We start from the raw sequence: 20,759 nt of genomic DNA, 5'->3' as shown, positions 1-20,759 counted from the left end.
ACGGTGCATTTACTACTCCTGTCCTCTGCCTGAAAAAATCAGAGTTGCTCCACTAAGTGGCACAGATGCTCTGCAGCTCCACTAACAGCAGTGATCCTCTTTTGGCTGAATGGTATTTCCAGAGCAAAGCATTTCTCAACTCCACTGAGGCTGCTGAGCCCAGGATTCCTGTAGAAACCAGGGATATTTCAAAGTAACTGCAAGCACCATATTCAGAGTGGGTACTCAAAAAGGTGTACTGTATTGCCTGTCTCATCTTTGCATCAAGCAATAGTTTACACTAGTACAAAAAGGAATAAGGTTTCATGGTTGGAAACTGCTTTGAAATGAAATCCGAGAGCTTTACCATTCCTTTCCAGCTCTGGCGTGAATTCCCTAGGTGGCCCAAGGCAGTCGTCTTCATCTCCCTGGGGCGCAGTTTGCCATCTGTAAAACTGGGCTAGCATCTCCTGTTCCTTCTTATACCCTTTTTATCCTTGTCTATATTAACGGTAAACACAGATGGGCTTGTTTGTGTGCAGGTACGGTGCAAAACAGGGGGCACGACCGTGAAAGTGCTGCTCATTTAGGGATGGTCTGCAGGGAAAGACGCGAGCTCGGAGGGGCAGGTGCAGGGCAGGACGCACGGATTAAGGGATGCGCACACAAGGAATAGGGATGCCTGCAGGGAAGAACACTCTCCTGGCGGGCCGGGCGCTTACCCGCCACCCGGGCCAGCCCCGCGCCGCGCTCGCCGCAGCAGCGCCGGGCCCGGCCCCTCGCGGCGGGGAGGCGGGGGCGGGTCCCCCGTCCGGCCGCATCGCTGCCCCCGGCCCGGCGCCGCGGCGGGGCTGCGGGGCGGGCTCCCCCCGCGCCCGCCTCCGCCCGCCCCCCGCGCGGGGCTGCAGCGGGCAGCGCGGGGCGCCGCAGCCTGCGGGCGGCCGCCGTGCCCGCCGCCGCCGCCCCGCAGGTGGGGGCGCCGCGCGGGGCCCGGGGTGCCATGGAGGAGCCGCCGCCGCCGCCCGCCTGATCCCCGAGGCCGCCGGCACCGAGACAAAGAGCGGGGCTGCGGCCGCGCCCGCCCGGTGAGTGCCGCGAGGGACCGGGACGGGCGGGGGGCTCCGTCTTGCGCCGCGGCCCTGGAGTAGGTCTCGGTCCTGCTGCCAGCCCTGCCTGACACCACCGGGCACCCCCTTCTCCGCTCACCCATTCAGGCGCGGACACTCTCGCCCGCCACTCCGCCAAGGCCAGCACCTAAAGCATCCTCGTTCGTAGCCCGGCTACCCTCAGCCCAGACTGCCCTCCCGGCCCAGACACACGCCGTGCACCCCCAGCACCCCCGTTCCTTGCCGAACGATTCAGCGCCCACTGCCCGAACCTGCCGGAGGACCCTGACCGCCCTCGCATCACCCCGCACACCCCGTCACCCCAAACGCCCCCGCGCACCACAGGGCACACCCGCGCGTCCTAAAGACTCCCGCACCACGCCCCTGTGCCCGACCGCCCAAACACGGCTCCCCGCCCCGGGCACCCCCGCCCCCGGACACTGCCCCTCCGCGCCCAACACCTGCCGCAACCTGCCCCCTTCCTGCACAAACACAGCCCAGCCCAGCCACCCGAGCCGCTCCTCACCCCTGCCCCGGGGACACAAAGGGGTCTGTGCGACCGCTGCCCGCCCGCTCACCCGCCGCCGCTCTCTGCCCCGCAGGCCGAGCCATGGTGGAGCCGCCGGCCGAGCCTCCCCCGCAGCCCTGCCCGGCGCCCGGGGGGGCAGCGGGGGGAGAGCCGGCCCGTCCTGGAGAGCAGTCGCCGCTGCTGCACCTGGACCTGTACAACTTCGACTGCGCGGCGGCGGAGGGCAGCCGGTACGTGCTGACCAGCCCGCGGTCGCTGGAGGCCTGTGCCCGCTGCGCCGTGCGGCCCGTGGAGCTGCTGCCGCGGGCGCTGGGGGACCTGCTGAGAGAGGCGCCCGGGCGCTCCATGCGGGTGGCCGCCGGCCTCTACGAGGCCTACGAGCGGGAGCGCCGCCGCAAGCTGCAGCAGTGCCGGGAGGAGCGGGAGAGGATTATCCGGGAGGAGAAGAGGCGGATCCTCGCGCCCCTCGGCAGCCTGCCGCCTTCGCCCGCCGCCCGCGTCTCCTCCCGGGCTGCGGCCGCAGCTGCCGGCGGGCCCCGGACCCATGGCGGGGGGAAGGCCAGGGCATCGAGGGGTGCCAAGGGCAAGAGCCACTCCCTGGACTCGTTGCAGAAGCGCCGCGAGGGTAGCTGGGGCAAGACCTCCTCCGAGTCGGGCGCTTCGTCGTCCTACAGCGGGGAGAGCCTGCGGGAGCGCGGGGGCAAGGTGTGCGGCCGGGGTCGGGGGGTAGCCGCCGCCAATGGGACTCTGCTGGGGCGCAGCTTCAGCCTGGGCGACCTCAGCCACTCACCACAGACTGCCCAGAGAGTCGAGAGGATCGTTAGAGAGGTGAAGAGGAAGAAGGGTCTATCAGAGGTGCCAGAGAGAGACAAGAAGATCGCGGCACTGATGATCGCCAAGCACCAGGAGGCCAACCTCCTGCGGGAGCAGCGGCAGGCAGCTCACCTGCAGTGGGACAGCCAGCGGCGCCTGGCTGAACAGCGGAAGGAGCAGGAGGAAAAGGAGAAGCAAAGGGCCCTCCTGCAGGGTCAGCGGATGTGGGAGAGCCAGGTGGAGAAGCGTCGAGGGAGACTGAACCAGGAGCAGGAGGAAGCTGCCCTGATGAAGCAGAAGCAGCTCCTGGTGTGTGAGGAAAGGTGGCGGGAGCAAGCGGAGAAGCAGGAGCGGCTGCGGAGGGAGAGGCTGGAGAGGGCCATCAAGGAGGACAAGCAGAAAAAGCTCCATCAAGAGCTCAAGCTGAAGGCAAAGGAAGAAGTCAAGAAGGAGCACCAGGAGCGAGAGGAGCAGCTCCTGCAAGAGAAGCTGTCCACAGCTGCACAGAAGAGGCTGAAAAAGGAGGTGCAACTGCAGAAGGAAAAGAGACTGTTCAACCAAGCAGAGAAGCTGAAGCATGAGGCCTTGCTCAAGGAACTGGCCAAGCAGGAGGCAGAAGAGAAGGAAATGCTGAAGGCATCCCTGAAGATGAGTTTGACGAAGGCCCAGGAGAACTATGAGCAGCTTGTGGAGAAGAGGAACCAGGAGCTGAGGGAGAAGGCTAGGCGTGAGGACATGCAGATCCAGAGAGCTAAACTGGCAGCAGAGAAGAAGGAAAGAGAGCAGAAGGAGCACTTGGAAGCACTGGCTAGAGAGACAGAGAGAAAGCTCCAGCATGCTGCCCAGGTGGCTGAAGAGGCTGTCCAAGAAAAAGCCCGCAAAGTGGTCTTGAGCCGTCTGGAAAAGGAAAAAGTGCAGAAGATGAACAAGCAAAAGGTGGAACAGTATGAGGACTTACGGCGCAGGGAAATTCTCCTCTCTATAGAGAGGAAGCTGGAGAGAAGTGAGCAGATCTTCAAGGAGAAGAAGACTGTCTTAGAAAATGCCAGATCTGTTGCTCGAGCATCCTTCCATGTCCGGGAAAAGGTGCGGGAGGAGACGAACATGCGCACCTTTGACAAGATGGCCTTTGAAGCAGAACTGCATGCTCAGCTTAGTAAGAAATGAAAGATCTTTTCATGGAGGAGTGAGGATGCACCACTGGTTGTCCATTGTAATGTGACAGAAAGCTCCTCGGCGTGAGCGTTTAAAAAACAACGAAAACCAACATCCACCCTAATTTCGTATTTTGGGGGAGCAGGGTACCGCACAAAAATGTGGCAGCTATTTCACATACTGTTTTAAATACATTTTTAGTTCTGGGTGTGTTTTAAAGACTGACCTCAGTCATCTTTACAGAGAGGAAGCAAGTTTTTCTGTCCTCCACCCCACAAGCACATGCATTTTTGTCAGAGAGGGCTGCAAAATCCGCTTGAAACCTCTGAGTTACTGATTGATTGTTTATACCAGAGATGACTACAGATGCACTCTCCAGCTGGAAATGCAAACAGAGTTTGCTGACTACTAGAGCCTGCTGAATAAGAATCAAAACCACCCTAGCTGATTCTGCCTGGAGTGATGGGCAGTTCAGTTTAAGTTACAGGACTGCATTTTCAAAGCTGCTGCAATCCCATGCTGAAGGTGAGGAAGGCTGGAGTACAGAATGCCATATACCCTGGGTGCCCCTTGGCTGCTACTAGTAGCAATCTGGGAAAAGCACAGATCAAGGCCGTGTAAGTAGACATCATGATCAGAGCTGGGCCGAAGCTATCGGAAAGTGCTCACTAACACAATTTTGTTTTTGCTATTTGTAACTGTTACCCCTCCCAAGGTATCCTCACCTCTCCTCCTCCTTTCCAAGTTTCTCTTGCTAATATCTGTAGAATTCCTTCTTTTCTTTTGGAGGAGGGAGAAAAGGAGACAAATTTATGGACAGTCCACAAACTGATGATCACCCCCACAAGCCACTTGTTCATTAAGATATAAAAATGAATGAACCTGTGGAATCTGGACTTTGGGGGAAACACAGAGGTCACTTGTAAATGGAAATCACCACCCTCAGGAATTCTCAAAACTCAAGAAGACCTTCAGCCACCTTAGCCAATTTGCCCTATCTTGAGCAGGAGGTTGGAGCAGATGTTCTTCAGGGTTCCAACCTTATAGTTCTCATGAGCTGCATACAATGAGACGTTCGCCCAGCTCTTATCATTGTCTACTGAGCAGGGCAGCATTTCTCTATCACTGGTGCTAAGAGTTGTATTCCTATATAGAGCACAAGAAAGAGTAGATGCACAAAAGAAGGTACGTTACAGATTCTCTTAGACGAGAATCATGTCTTTTTTATGAGATAACTCAATACTATGTAGGGGGAACTGAGTCCTTCTGCAATTAAATACACCAGAAATGTAAAAAGCCTACCTGTGCCCTGTGCACAGCATTCAAGTACAACAGTATTCTGCTCCAGGTTTCCACATTTACTCTTTGTTGAGTTGGAGTTGCAAGCACACATCCAAAACAGGCACCTTCGTTTGGTTTTTTTCTGATTCCGGGCAGCATCAGCTCTGCGTTCCACCATCCGTGATGCCGTATTGGGTTGCTCTGGTGATAGCAGTCAGACCTGGAGCATGGAGGAGAATCAGCAAGAAAAGACAGGATCTCATTTCTTTGCGGATGCCTCCGACATACAACATAGTAGAAGAGACTACCAGGAGAAGGTTGACATATGGCACAGACATGCAGTCTAGCATGCATAGATTGCTTATCAGAATTTCCCAGGAGGTAACAGCAGGTCAGAGCCCTCCTAAAAGGCTTTAAAGAAGTTGTTAAATGAGCAGTAACAATAGACCAAATACACCTTGGTGCCCTGCAAGGCTAGATACATTACACAAACAGTGTTGAAAATTAAGAAGTAGGATTTTTTTTTATTATTTTTATAGGACTTGATCTTTGAATCAAAGTATGATTGGTGCTGTTAAAGACAGGCAGCATGAAAGCAGGAATTAGGGCACCTGAGCAATGTTTGCTCTGTCCGTCATTGGCTCACTGTGTAATGCCAGGCAAGTCCTCAGAGGCTGGACCTGTTCCTATTGAAATAAACGGAAGTGGAGTTGGGCTCTTGGGACTCACAGGAAATAGTAAGACTCTGACTGGCAAAGCACTTCAAAGACTTTGGACAAATGTTGCTTATAAAGTACAAAGTAATATTTATTTATGTATTTATGTATTTATTTATTTATTTATTTGAGTGATTATTAAAGTAAAACATCCCTTGGTGAAAAGCGTTAACACCCAAATCTGGTAACTGTGGAAAGGACAGCTGCATTAGTGTTTCCAGCAGGGAGGCTGTCCCCTCATCCTCAAAGCAGCAATTAGAACAGTGAAACGAATCCTACTCTAACACTGGACAAGGTCCTTGAAAAAAATACAGATTCTCCACATGTTGTCCATGCCACAGTGATTTATGTGTGCCCTCGTAGCTGCAAAGACCTAGAAAAGAGATGGCCAGTGGCCCAAATCCAGGCACTGCAAAACTGCCCTTGCTCCCTGACAGCACTAGAGTTGGGTTAAAACCTGCAGTGAGTCCAGCATAGCCAATGTTTCATCTAGTTTGTAGCCTTTGGGGCTGCAGAGCAAGCCTGCCAGCAGGTATACGAGGGTTTTTGCTTCCTGTGTCGTTGCACTGGAGTGGAAATTCACTGCTTGGTTCATTTAACAGAGGGAAAAGGGGGAGAGCTGGGAAACAGTGGGAAGAAGGCAAATGGTGATGAGTGAATGAGCAGGCAGCCTCTAACTGGAGGAGCAGGTTTGCCCTAAAGCTCTACTGCAACGTACCTGAAAACTGTCCAAAACTCCCTCTGACAAGGGCATTTCCAGACAGAGGACATGCCCAGGAGACATGTCTTGGCCACTGACTGTAATTACACTTGGGGTCCATCTCTTGCTGCTGACTGACTTTGACACCTTGGGGCTAGAGCTGAACTAATCAACACAAACCTACATGAAGGTAATTGGATTGGCAAACTAGTGTTCCTATACTGTGCAGTGTACAGCTCAAGTTTTGAATGTGCAATCTAAGAAAAAATATTTTTTTTTCAAAAGACATTGATCTGTGTATGGATATTTTTTATTTCTATAGTGGTTTAAGTTCAAAGTCCATGAAATCCAGTGAATTTTATGAGTTTACAATTGCAGCATGGAAAATTTAAGTCAGCATGGAGGAGGCATGAGAGGTATTTCTTGTGTCTGCTTATGTTTCTGTTTATTTGAGAAGGAATTCTACTGCTGGATTTCTGTAGGAACAGAAGTTAAACCCTGGGTCACATGTAAAAAGTATGGCCCTTTTAGATGGGGCTTATTTGATATTTTTGCAATTGAGCTGCAGGTTAGGGAGAACTAAAAAAGCAATTAACATGGAGGAGAAGCACTAAGGAGCAGTTTCTTTTGGCTGAGCTCTGGAGGAATTTTGGAACACAATGGAACACATTTGGTATATTTAGGAACTCTTGTTTATGTGGATTGTCTAGTCTTTAATGGAATCTGGGTTGAAACTGGAGCTATTCAGTGCCAGAGAGAGTGCCAACAATCTTATCTGTGTGTTTCCTCTTCACCCAAAATTCATCACTGAAACTCATTCTGTCTGTCATGGTTGAATTTGGCAGATATGTCTAAAAGCTGTTAGGAGGAGCAGCTGTATCACTACTAGTTAATATTTCACAAGGTAAATTTTAAGCCAGTTTATACTAAGTTCTTTCTCCATATGAATAAGAGGGATGTGAAGATTAGATTTCTTGCCTTGGTTACCTACTGTTTTCCTCTTATGATGCTTATGGAGCTCCAGACTCATTCTGTGCTAAAATTTCTCCTGATGACAGGGGAATTCTATTTGCTAAACAAATGCTGAAATATGCAGTGCTCACAGGTTTGAGAGGGGACTTAGTTAAAAGACATCTACGTGTCTTTATTAAGCCAAGGCTGGACAGGGAGGTGTGGGAAACAGAATTTGCCATACATAGCCTGGTTTATCATATCCTACCTGAGGACGGCTTCTCATTGCTGCAATTGTTGCATCAAAGAAAGACTTGCTTTCAGCTGTGGGTGTTCTTCTGCTGGTAAAGGAAAAAATATAGTAGTTGAAATGCCATTTCGAACATGTTTTTTTTTTTTTGTTTGGGCTTTTTTTGGTCTTGTTGGGGTTTTCTAAAGAAGATGCAGGGAGATGTAAGGATGAGATACAAAGCTAGTTAGATGCAGCACATTACAGATGGTAACTGGTGTCTTCACACATAGTTCTGCTCTGTGGACCTGAGACTGTGTTGTTGTTTAGTAGAGCAGCCACTACATCCAGGAGAGCAGAGGTGCTCTGGGAGGTGCTCTGTAATCTATTCTCAGATCATACAGGCACCCTTCAAACAATCCAGTGCAAGCTCTAATGCTTTGCTGAGTCAAGCTCCGAGGGAATATAGTTTGTTAGTACTGGATTTAGCCTGCGTAGCTGTAAAACAAGGCTGTCATAGGCAATGAAGAGGAAGACACTGGCTCAGCTCAGGCCTTCTGGAAATCAGCCCCAAGACACCTACTTAGCAGCACAGTACAGGGATGTTGCAGTGGGAGCTGATAGAGCTCTAATACAACTGCTTGGGGGAGTGCAGCCCCGCAAGTCCTTGGCAAGCAAGTAGCACCCACTCTGAAGAGCCAGTACACAGGGACAATAAGAAAATCATAATGCAGCAGCTCTGCCCTCCTTTTTAGTGAGATATTACTAGGTGATGGTTTGAAGAGAAAGCACTGGGAACAAGAAAAAAAAATGCAAAACTCTTCCTACACAATATACCTGGAAAGAGATTCTCCATTCATGGAGACCATCCAGCACTCTGGGGAGGGCAGTCTTCAGAACCTTCATAATGGAATATGCCCCACATCCCACATGCCTCTTAACACTAGGACATGAAAAAAAATCGGTTCTAAGTCTGACTTCTTTATCCTTAGCCCATTCTTTGAGCATGCATCTTTACTGTGAAACATTACCTTGTTATTGTAAGATTTTAGTCTGAAAGGACCCAAGTCTTTTTCTGGTAACTTTGCACTCATCTCCTACATCCCTACCATTCAGCAAGGAATCCTCTGCATTGCAAAACCACTCTGGCAGTAAGAATCATCCTGTATTACAAAACCAAACTGCCAGTCCTATTTTGTTCTTATGTGCTTTACGCAGCTCCCTGCATCTAATCTCAGGACCTGGCTGTGAGGTAAACTAGTTATTGCCCCCAGCCTAAGTACAAGCAAACTGAAGCAGAAAGAACTGATGCGATTTGCCCCGGGCCATGTTGGCCTCCCTGATCTAGCTGGAGCTCTCACTCACATCCTCCCTAATCCCCATGCAGTCCTCTAATTAACCTCTCCTGGCTGCAGTGGAGGGATATCCCTGTGCTGCTGCTGTGGCAGCTTCCCTGACTCCTGATCTGCAGCTGGTTCTTCATGGAGGATGAAGGTTTTAAACCACCCGCCACCACTTCTGGGCATTGTCTCCAAACCCTGAAACACTTTTAAATGGGGGGCCTGAAGGTTTGATAACGCTGCACTGGGAGGCCAGGACAGGGGCAGGGTAAGAGGAAGGTGCATTAGCAGAAATGGGCAGGAGCTACAGCTGGAAATGTTAAATGAATGAGTAAACATGGACTGAGTATCCTTATACTGTCCTGGCTAGCTAGAATCACTTAGATCTCTATGTGACAGCATACAATAACACTTTCTTTCAGCACAATAAACTTACAGGGCCCAGTTCATCCCATTAGTTACCTCTCTAGGGCTAGCAGAGTTATTCCAAGAGTGAATGCAGTCTAGTTATATTAAACTTTTCATTATTTATGTAAATCACAGTGGCTTGGCAGAGCTTATGCTTTCAAAAGTTCAGTGGAAATTTCCTCCTGTCTGAGCACTACCCAGGCAATAGGATGGGAGGGTCACATATCAGCTAATATTTTTAGACTGGGTGACAAATCTGTCAATACCCTGGTGCTGGACACTGTGTTCCTGGGTGTTTACAAAGCAGTGTCTGCTTAAGCAGCTCAGTGCAGCTGAGAGGAAGAGCAGCTGGCACAGAAATACCTTGTCAGACAATAAGTTAAACAGTTGGGAGTAAGAGATTTGGCTTTTTGTCTTTTGGTGCTACTGGGAATGTTTTGGTTTGTAGGAGGGTGATGTGATAATTTAATCTCTTTTTTTAATCACCTCCAAAGTAAGCTGTGCTATTTTTGAAAATTATTTAATGATTTATAAGAGGCAGGAAAATAAATGAGGAAGGGAGCACAAAACAGATGTGTAGGTAAAGCTGAAAGCCATTTTTCTTTTCCTCTTGAAAAAAAGCCATATTATCCCTGCAGGTGAAGGTTTTGTTAAGTGCCACATTGCATGCAATTTCTTAGACCCTAGGAGGGGACCACTCTGTGCACAAGCTTTGCTGCTTATTACACCTGTCTCCTGTACATGCTGACAAGACAGGCTTCATGTTTACCTCCCAGCAACAGCTATTTCTTCAGATTTAAAGGGAAAGGTGAGATCCATGAAGAGGCACCATTTTCACTGTAGAGGGACCATTACACAGCCATCCTGAGTGGACTCAGTCCACATCTGACATGAACCCTGATGGAAGAATGGTACTTTTTTTCTCATCAAGGAGTTTCAGCAGCCCTCATCCAGACAGTCTAGGAGCCTCTGCACCATTTTCAGCTTCCACCTGAAGCTGTCAAGATGTCCTTGTGTCCCAGTTTGATCTTGAGGCTCCTGCTCCCATTGCCTGCAGCCAGGTAGCTGGGGAGCTGACCATAGGGTGCAGCCAAATCTCCACTTGTCTGTAGAGGCTTCAAGAAAACTAAATTGCCCTGTTCTTCCGTAAACTGGGGCATGTCTGTGCACAAGCAACTACAAGAACTGTCTGAATCTGGGCTTTAGGTGGAGTAGATTGAAAACCTACAGAAGAACTGGGGTGTTGTGGCACAGCAAAGGGATGCTACTATTTTATTTTTAATTATCAAACACCTCTGCTAATTTACTTCCCCTGCATTACTTTCCCAGACAGTACCATGAATGGGGCAAGCATTAACAGCCCCAATGGAAGTGCTTAGCTGTTGCCCTCCCCACTTAGACCAATGCTTGGCATGGGAAACTGTTCCTTCTTGCCTGAGCGGGAAGCTTTCCTTTCTGCGATCATCATTGCATCATACACAGGTGTTCTGGGGCAGGCTGGTATCCTAAGGTACATCCATCCTATCACCAGCTTCTCCTTATGACCAGGACTCTGCCAGTAAATTCGTATCCAGCTCATAAAGGTCTGCATGACCTGTCATGAGAGGGATTTTAGGTATGTTGTAACAGCTATACGTCATGATGTTGCTTTTTCTGTTACCAGTTTCACCTACTGCTGCTCAGGAGAAAGTAAAGCCAGGGAGGATTGTTTCAGTAAACCAGAGTTGACGTGCCTGCTCTCAGAAAATGGTAGGCAAGCTGAGAGCTTCAGGGCTTTATGCAACACTAGAACACCTGACATCTTAGGTTAGCTGTAGACATGCTCCATATCCCTTTTCATGGTAGCTGCCGCTCCAACTTACATCTCTTGGATGCTGTGAGTCCTAATATTTTCCAGGCAGAAGGCACTCTGTCTCGTAACAGACGTTTTCTGTGATTCCTGCAATTAAAAAAAAAAAAAAAAAAGAAACAACTCTGCAATCTGTTTGCAGAATCAGGTATTTCAATGCATTTTACTTAGAGTTCCAGCAAAAAAATTGTACAAGTAGAGATTTCTGAAGGCGATGATGTTTACACCCAGAGCTGCTGTCCTCTGTCTCTGATCAGACTGTACTGTGCTACTGCAGAGACTTCTTGCAGCTCCTGCTGTCTCTGAGAAGCTGCAGATCCTTCCCTGCAAAGACACTGTACCATAACACAGCTGCCACATGATTCAGTCACAGCCTGCCAGTCCCCAAATGCACAGAAATCTTGCTGTAATCTACCAGGGGAATTTCGGCAAAGTCTCCTGGAGCCACAGGGCCCTTCTCATGCATCCTGATGCCAGTGCTGTATAAACTGCCTGTACAGTACCTGCTGACCCAGTAATGCTGGCTGAGTCCTCTCCATGGCAACACACTGCAGTGTCCTCAGGTACAGGGAGGCATCCTGCAAGCAGGCAAGGATGGCCAGGGAGTCGATGTATCAGACGTATAGATGTATAACTTATTTTAGCATAAGTTTTTCCATGGGGAAATTGGAGGCACAAAATTACTCCCCAGAGGAAATAAAAGAATGTCTGAAGAAGAAAGAAATAACAAAATTAGTTATTTAAATGTCCCTAAAATCATAGGAGACATGGTTTATATGTCTCATGCAACAGATGTACATGGCCAAGTAGCTTCACACATTTTAGGTACCCTCAGGGAATGAAGAATGGTGGAAGGTACTTAGGACCTCAGGTGAGAAAGGAATGATGTTTCCCAGCAAAGGTCAGGGTTGGCCAGAGTGGAAAACTGTAGGAAAACTGTTCTAGACATCTCCAGCTATGATGGCTCTCATACCACTACAGCAAAGAAACATGTCCTAAATGAATGGTGGGAGTAAAGATGGAAAAGAGAAGCCTGGGATAAGCACATACACAACTTAAACAAATGTATAAAATAATGAAAATAAGACTGGGACCCTACATGAAAGTCATGATGAATTGTGAATTTTTTTAGAACTCCTTCCTGTTGAAGGCTCCTCCCTTACAGCAGCAGAGGAATGCCTCCTGGAGCACCCCAGCCCAATGGCTTCCTCTACCCCAGGCCTGCATGGGTGCTGCTCCGGGCATCTGTCAGGCAGCACCCCACAATGTTAGGAAGGAGCCTGAGCTAAACCACCTCCCTTTGGGCTCTAGGGCAGCAGCCAAGAGTGCCCAGGATTCTCCTGTAAAGCAGAAGGTGATGAGGAACACCTCTTTTAGTATTTGAATCTGGGCTTAAAGAGAAAAGATTTTACTGTGTGTCAGTGCTATGATCTGGAGGATGAGCTAACAAGAGGTATGTATCTCAAAAATCACTTTTCTAATAAAGACTGTTGTAATTCTGCTTTTTTTTTTTTTTTTTTTTTTTTTTTTGCGGTGGAGGGAAATGTTGGGGTTTTTTAATTGGGTTTTTTGGGGAATTTGTTTGTTGAAGTTTTTGGGGTTTTTGGGGGTTTTTTTTGGGTTTTATGTTTCATTTCTTTTGTTTTTAAGTTGTTTGTTTTTTTCTTCCTCAAAGACCAAATGTAATATCAAGCTGCCAGGGTTTGGTAGAGACCCACAGCATGCCCATAGTCCTTTTCTCACTAGGGAAGTGCATTGCTGGCTGACTGTGTTTTGCAAAGACCAGATCCATAACTGCCTTTATTTGTAATCAACCATTTTGATTCAGCCACAAGACCCGGGATTGGTTCCTGCCTGCTAAGGTCAATTGCCCAAGGGCAAGCACATGGTGACAGCTAGCACATTCCTGTGCCCAACAGAGGAGGCATCACAGCCAGAGGTAATCTCAGGCTGGGGCTGTTTCCAAAGAGAGCAGGGACCTCGTGAAAGGGAAAAGCCAGATTAAAGGAGAATCATAATCCTTAACTATGCAGTGACAGCCTGGGAAGAGAGGTTTGCTCAAAAAAGCCAAGGGTCTGCCCTCAGGAATGATAGTGCCTCACTGCTGGCAAGCTGGATATGGGCTCATGTCTCCTCCTTCTCTGGCAAGGGGAAGAAACAGAATTACAGCAAAAAGCAGCGGACAAAAGTCTATCTGGTCTAGCTGTGGGGATGAAATCTCGTAGGTGAGACCCTGTCAGTCAAAGCTCTCCCTGATTTCACTTGCAGACAGAGCCCTGAATACCACTGGAGAGTGGGCTTCAACCCTCAGTTTGTACAACCCGAAACCTAGTCATGCACCCATGCTCTGATGCATTTGCTGCACTTGCTTGGAATAAGGCAGGCTTGTGGGGCATTCCAGCATGCCAGCTGCATGCTTCACAGCCATATCCCAGCCACAGCTTTGAAGCAGTGGGAAAGGTTGTAGCTCATTCTTTCCCAGTTCAAATCAGCAGGATTAGTTGTTTATTCAGGAGTCCCTTCCCCCACTGGCAGGGGAAAATAATTATAAACCTTCTTTTTATATATGCCAGCTAGCAGACAGGATCAGTACACAGAGGGACTCCCTGATTTCTGACATGCCTAAGCCCTCCGACGACTGTGGGGTTTTTGCACCATATGGCTCTATCACTTGACAAAATAGTGCCCTAGATAGGCTGGTTGTTTTCCAGCCTGCCACCAAATTAACTTAGGAGGATGGGCACATACAGCCACAGTTTCTGCATTGTTGCCACCGTTTCTGAGGTCTCCAGACCTATTGCAAACCACTGTGTTTTTGCAGCCCCTCCTGCTCCCCTCCAGGACCAGCTACCAAAGGGATTAAACACAGCATGTTATCTACTGCAGTGGCTTAATCACTAAGCAAAGCACTCATCCCCTGACCACAAGGTCAAGGAATTATCTTCCTGACAGATAACACAGCCAGGGCTTGGACCAAAATGAGGAGCTGAACTGTCATTACAAGCCCACGGGCCACAGTTTTTTGCTGTTTCTGGGGAAGTAGTGCTGCTAAGATGCTATGGAAGTGCAGAGTGACTCTTGTCCCTGCCCCAAGATGTCTTTTGGTGTCAGGGGAAGAGAAACACAGCAAAAAATGGTTTTCATTTTTGGGTACATACATCCCCCTCTTTTAAACACCCCTTATTCCTAACTTGTCCCTCTGAGAGCAAGAGGTTTTGATGGCACTGTTTAGATGTTTTTGGCACTGTCTACTAGAGACTGAAGAACTAACTGAGCACTAAGACTGGGCCAAAAGAGAAGTGATCCTGGGGGAAACATCCATATCTAGAAGTACAGTTTCAGATGATACAGATTCTACACAGTTTCAGCAGAAGGTGGGAAGTCCTATTCCCATGTAAGCTGGCCTGTAAGGGCAGAGCTGCGGGGCCTGCCAGCCCCACAGCTCACTGCACAGCAGTGGGCTGCGAGAGGGCAGCTCACACCTGTGGGGGTAAAAGTTCTTCATTGGAGACTTAAATATAGAGAGCCCAGGTCTGCCACCACCATAGGAGAGTGAGGGAACCTCCTGACACAGAGAGCTACAAAGTGAGGTTCTTACTAGGCACTAGCACAGGGCATCAGCTCCCACAGCATTGCTGTGAGTGCCGCAGGCCCCTCTGCTCACAGCCAGGCAGGATAAGCCACGGTCTCCTGCCTGGTGGCTGCCAAGAGCAGTGCCTTTTCATAGAAGGGGAAGGTGTAAACTGAGATTACAGAAACAGGCTGAGCAGATGAGGCTCTCTACCCGAAGCTGGGTAATAAATAGCTTGCAGCTCTCCAGGTGACTTCCTCATGGTCACATACATGACAAGAACTCCAGAGAAGGAATCCTCATCTCTACAATAGTGTAGGTCCTGAAGACTCTGGTTGAAATTACAGGTATGCTAAATCTTCCTTGTTGTGTCTTTCAAAAGCAGCTAAGCAGTCAAATGACAACTTCTCACCTCCCTCAGCACATCTTGCCTTTTGCAGTCCAGCTGCTCCCTAAAGGCCCTGGTTGTTACCATTTGTCTGTGAAACATTCACACCCTGCCAAGTCTGTGTGCCTTACCTGTGAACAGCAAGGGCCATGCTGCAGCCAGGGGCACTGTTCCATCTTCCCACCACAAGATGCTTCCTGCAGCACTGGTGTGGAATGTGAGAGAAGCAGCTCCTACCTTAAAGATTAACACATCTTAGCAAACTTCACTGTTCTTCAGCTATAAATCAAAAATAAAAATGTTTTTTACTACTTTAGCTCAGAACATGAAGGGTCTGATTGTCTCTGAGATGTCTGTCTCTATTAAGCTTGGTGGATCCTCCAAAGAGCTCACTGAGGTTATGTGCATGCTGTTCATCCTCCTGGGACAGGTCACTCATGTCAGAACCCTTTCCATACGCCCACCTGCAACCTAACAGCCAAGGCACAGCAGAGACACAGGCGAGACAGGCAGGCAGAATAAATAACCTGCCTGCCATGCAGGGGGCCTGGATGAGCTAGCTGTAAATAAAGGTCCTTTTCCCCATCTCTTATCTCAGGCAAAGGAGACGGCACCCCACAGCGTTCTGTGGAAAACAGAGCATTAATAAAGCTTTAGATTTTCCATTCAGCTGCTGCTCCTTGGCTCCCATCACTTTCCCACCTGCATTTCTCTGTGCCTTTGGGGAAATTGATGTTATGTATTTTCTATATTGTTAATTAGGAAAAAAAAATCCTTCCATTAAGTGACTCTCAAGAGCAGAGAGAGGGGGACATGCACTGAGAACCATCCACCTTACAGTCTGCCAGAGGCCCTCTCCTCAGTGTCTCTCCCATGGCCACTGTCCCTGCAGCCCCAGGATCTGCAGAAAGCACAAGCCAAGTCTCAATATCACTTTGTCCATAACAGAAAGCTGCACCAGAAAAACCTGGTCTTCAGAAAACCACATCTCTCTTCTAGAGCACGTGAAGGAAAGGACCCCTTTTAACCACATGGAAATCAAGGGCTGCTCTAGCTGTCTTGTATGTGCTTCTCTTTTCTAGGGATGCAGCTGTGAAATGCAGCTGGGTATGCAACCCAGAGCTTGTTCTGACCAAGGTACAAGGTGCTCCCCAGAAAGGGAAATGGCTGCACAGGTTCACCAGGTCAGCTGGGGAATGGCATGAGCTGCTTTTTCCTCCCATGGAGCTCCAGCCTGGCACCTCTACTTACCAGTTTTTCCATTTCATTAAGTTTTACATCCTCCATACAAGTAGACTTTAATCATGACTTCTCTACATTTCTACCATGCTCCATGACAGCATGGCCACCAAAAACAGGACCAGAGGATTCTGGTCTTCCAGAGGATTCACCAGCCTTCAGCCTCCAAAGATTACAGCTTCTACCCTGGATGACAATCTTCCCCCAAAAATGGTCCATATATGTTTAGATACAAATAGTTATTGGAAAATGTATCTACATAAATATAGCCTTTCCAGTACTAAGTCTAAGGGCCTGGGACAGCAACTCCTTTCCCTTCTCCCCCTTAGTGGTACCAGATCCTGCCTGCTGTGTGAGATGGGCTCCCTCCCACCAAGCAGCCTGGTTCCTCTCCTTCCCCTTGCTCAGGCACTGCCAGCTGGGTTTGCCAGGTTTCCCTTGGGAACTCCTCTGCCTTCCGGCTCTCAGTGCACAGCCAAGCCTGCTAGCCCACATGCTCCCCAGCGAGCTGCTGCTCCTGAATACCTCCTGGAGGGGCTGTGCTGGGGGTGTGTAGGAATGTGTTGGTCCAGGCAGCAGTTAATGCAGGTGGGGAAATCTCTGGTGTATGCCAGAGACAACATGCTGCAGATCCTGTTCCCAGGCCTCTTTCGCCATAGATTAAGAATGGCACTAAAATTCACCCTGTGATAAGTAGGTGAAACATACTTGTCTTGGCAAGCAGAAGAGATTAGAGGCTGTTTTCAATAAATCTCTGAAGATTAAGGAGAAAGGAGATTCCATAAAGTAAAATCTGATTTGTCTTTGGCACAGCTGTCTGTCTAAAGATGAGTACCCACATCCCACTTCTGTACAATTCACATTTCTCCACACACAGCCTCCAGAAAGTGAGCTGAAGTCATGGCTTTACTACTGTAACTAGCATTCATAACATGGCAGGCTGTGGTATGAGGGCTGTGGGGATGGCAGATATTCACCCATTTCTCATTAGAAAGGAGACAGGATTCATTTCACGCTACCTTGGGAACTCACACCCTACCATAGCAAACATCACACAGACAGGCAGAGAAAAAGCTGAATATAGCCCTGTCTGTCCTACTGTCTTCTGACCTTATACAACACAGCCTCCTTCTTCCATAATTGATGTCTCCTGCTGCAGAGGCAGCCACAGCTTCTGATTCTCTGGCTATCCCATTACAGCAGTAGTAAGTGCAAGCCCATTATTCTGCAAAACAATTCAAATTAATTCAGAGCCTTAAACCAGGAAGTGTTTCTTTATAACACCACCTCTCCCTTACTGCACTGCAGCTACAAGAAGTCAGCAGCTCCATCCCTCCATTTTCCCCATGAGCCCATTGTCTGAGACACACATGCCATCTCCTCCAAGGAAACAGTTTCTTGGTTTTTTTCAGTGACATTCAGAGATACTTAAAACATCCCTGGTGCATGTAAGAGGGATATCTTTCCATGCCTCTTAGGATATAGCTGCAGTCTGTTAAATCATGCAGATAGGAAAATGTTGAGAAAATTTCTGGGACACCACCTGTCTGACCTGGCTTATTTACATGATGCTAGAGCTAGGAAATGCACTAGTTTTATAGCCCTTGTGATTTGAGACTGCTTTTCCAGGGAAAAGCAGCAGCAAGGAAAAGGGCACATCAGGTTTTCTATGTGCTTAGCTTCAGAAACCACATTATCCCCGAGCCTCATGCCCCAGCCCCTGCTCTGGGACAGGCTGCCTGCCCCCTTCCCCAGCATGGGAGCTGCGTGCCCAGCCCTGATCACAGAGAGCTGCCCCCACTGACCCTCATCCAGGGCAGCTGGGAAGGTGCTCAGCTGCCTGTCTTTAGCAGGTTGCTGAAGGACTTGGAAAAGCTGAAGCCACAGCTGACCTGGCAGCTGCGGGGTGGAGGCACAGACACCTCTCTAATGCAGGATTAACAGGCTGCTGCCCTTGCCAGGGCTGCTTGCCCACACACGACCTTCTCTGTGGGTCTGGCAGTGCAGCTACAGGAGACAGAGCCACCTTCAGTTACCAAGCACACCAAGCTTCATCTGAAGGTAAAACTTTCTGGTCTGCTCTCTGCCTCTGAGGAAAAAATGGAAATTACTTTTTGGACAAACTTTTTTTCAGGGAAAACAATTAAAAAAAAAACTGATTATGAAATATTTGTTTGAATAGATGAAAAACTGAGTGAAGGTCCAGTGGAGGGGACTGGTTCCTCTGCCTGCCCCTCACCCGTGTGAAACACACTGGGACAGGACCTAGCACAAAGACTCCAAAATGGCTCATGCTGCATGTCCGAGGTGAGGGGACACCCAGCACCACCCTGCCCAGCTCTGTGCCCACATGTGGCCCCTGGGCTGTGAAGCAAGGAGGGAAGGTTAGGAGCCCAGGGCGTTCACTGCCCATCACTGTGCATTTTCTACATGAAACGCTCAAGTCGGAAAGACTTTGGATCAGGATGAATAATATTTCTAGACAGGAAGCCAGTGTTATGAAAAAAGCATGAGCAGCTATGAGGGTGTGTCTCACCTCCTTTGCACTCCAAAGAGAGCAGCCCCCCCATCTCCACTGTGGCAGAACTGTCCTCCCACTGTTCCTGGGTTCTGCAAACCCCACCAGGGTGAGGCTAATTTCCACCTTGGGGAAACAGCCCCATTTAAGCAAAGCAGAATAAACAGAAAGCTGAGGGAGCAGCCTGGAGGGGAAGGTGAGGAACAGGCAGCTTACAATCCAGTTCAAAGCTAGGGAGAGCTGGATAGACAGAGCAGGGTGTATACTCACCATGTAAAGCAGTATTTGTTTGCTAGCTCTGTGATCCTCTTCAAGCACAGACAGGATGGAAACTCTGGCTATGGGCAGTGCACCAGAACCAAGGCCAGAAACATTTTTCAGGTCTGCTCCCTCCTGTCTTCAGGACACTTCATTCCTTTGCAGAGTTCTACCCACAACAGCTATTATTTGCTTCCATGGTGGGACAGATCTTTCTTTCCCATTTACCCAGAAAGCAACAGTTCTTTCTTGCCCTTCTCTGTTTCCCTGGTCTGGGAATGAAGCAGAGCCCACACACAGCTCCCCTGACAGCCAGGCTGCACTTAGGAGCTGAACCAGGTGCTCACAACAGAGCATGGGGGCCAGGACCAGGAGCTGCTCTTCTCTCTTCAGGAAGGGCCTAGAATAGCTCCCACCCCTGTTCCCTGTCGCCTTTCCTAAGGCTGGCTCACTAAATTGCTTCCTTCCATTCTGCTGCTGAAATCTTGGTGGCAAGGTCTGCCTCAGCATGCTGGAATCCAGCAGGCAGGAGCAGGATGGCAGGAGCAGCTCAAGCTGTGGGCATGGGGCTCTCTGCTCCTGGGTGGCAGCAGAGCTGCAAGCTGAGCTCATGCCCACTTGCAAGGGGAAGCCAAAGGCTTCCATGATGTGGAGATGCTGTGAGTGTGTCAGGAGAGGTATCATGCACATCTTTTGGGGCATCCAGGTCTGAGGGTGCTCCCTGGATCCACAGCCACCACCACTGTTTCTGAGCAAGGCTACAACTCAGCAGCAGCTGGTCACAGCTGGAGGCATTTTCTGTGTAGCTAGCAGCCATCAAAACTAATTCCATGCCAGCACCAGGAGCCAGCCACATGCTAAAGTGGACTAAGTGTGCACATTCTCTTCTACTTCCTTCAGCATCAACCAGGGCAAGGGACTAAAACATTTCCTTCACCAAGCAAATTCATTTTCCCTTACTGCAAGGCTTCAAGCTTCAAATACAGTGTATCCCACTACTCCCCCTTATCCAAGCTTGATATATGTGATAAGCACAATCCTTTTACCCATCTGTGATACCTTTGAATGGCTGAGAATTTTCTGTCCTCATTTTGGAGCCCACGTTCCCCCTACACAGGCAGGAAATATAGCTCTGCCTGCACATTCTTTCTCTTAATCTAAAATAAGTCCCACATTAAACCACACTTATCTGTATTTGTGTAAGGGAGGAAACCACTGCAAGAGAAATTTAGGAGAAGAAGAAGAAGCAGAAAGAAAAGCAGCCTTCACTGCCATTCCCCACATCCCTTCATGGGTTGCAGCATCTCTCTGAAGTACCACACACTTGATCAGAGAAGAATCTAGAGGGCTGCTGCTCCAGGCCTGAGGAGTTTCTGAACATCCAAACCCCTCAAGAGTTACAGGAATTTCCAATATCTTCCAGTACATGTTTAAAAACCCAAAACCTTTCCAGCTCCCCTGAGCTGCCTGCAACAAGCATGTGGTATGCCTTTGGCAGAATCAGGAAAGGAAAGGACAAATTAAAATGGTTGGCTACTTGCTTGGCTACTCCCAGGCAAGTTACAATCCAATCAATCTCTGGCAATTTTTGCATTAAAAGTCTGCTCCTCTACTTTGCTACAAAAGCCACAGTAGTCTCATCTTCTTGCTATGTTATTTTTGTTGCTGGTAAGATTAGTGCACAGCCTAAAAGCACAGCCCATCTCTGCCACCCAGGGACCCTGAATGC

General features: G+C 49.0%; 2 protein-coding genes across 3 annotated transcripts in view; one reads left to right on the top strand and one right to left on the bottom strand.

The window, feature by feature from the left end:
• Nucleotides 1-1,802, bottom strand: part of SUSD6 (sushi domain containing 6) — a 93,055-nt gene extending 91,253 nt beyond the window's left edge. For both annotated transcript variants that reach the window (XM_068193253.1, XM_068193256.1), the window contains exon 1: nucleotides 1,664-1,802. The gene's annotated coding sequence lies outside the window, so the exon portion shown is untranslated. The remainder of the gene's footprint in view (nucleotides 1-1,663) is intronic.
• Nucleotides 883-6,567, top strand: CCDC177 (coiled-coil domain containing 177). The gene is made up of 2 exons (XM_068193234.1): nucleotides 883-1,064; nucleotides 1,688-6,567. Exon 2 carries the CDS (start codon nucleotides 1,696-1,698, stop codon nucleotides 3,592-3,594), a length of 1,899 nt encoding a protein of 632 aa, XP_068049335.1. The 5' UTR covers nucleotides 883-1,064; nucleotides 1,688-1,695; the 3' UTR covers nucleotides 3,595-6,567.
• The last annotated feature ends 14,192 nt before the right edge of the window (nucleotides 6,568-20,759 follow it).

The sequence above is a fragment of the Anomalospiza imberbis genome, chromosome 6 (genome assembly GCF_031753505.1).
Source record: "Anomalospiza imberbis isolate Cuckoo-Finch-1a 21T00152 chromosome 6, ASM3175350v1, whole genome shotgun sequence".
NCBI lineage: Eukaryota > Metazoa > Chordata > Aves > Passeriformes > Viduidae > Anomalospiza > Anomalospiza imberbis.
This window is presented reverse-complemented; position numbering and strand designations above follow the sequence as displayed.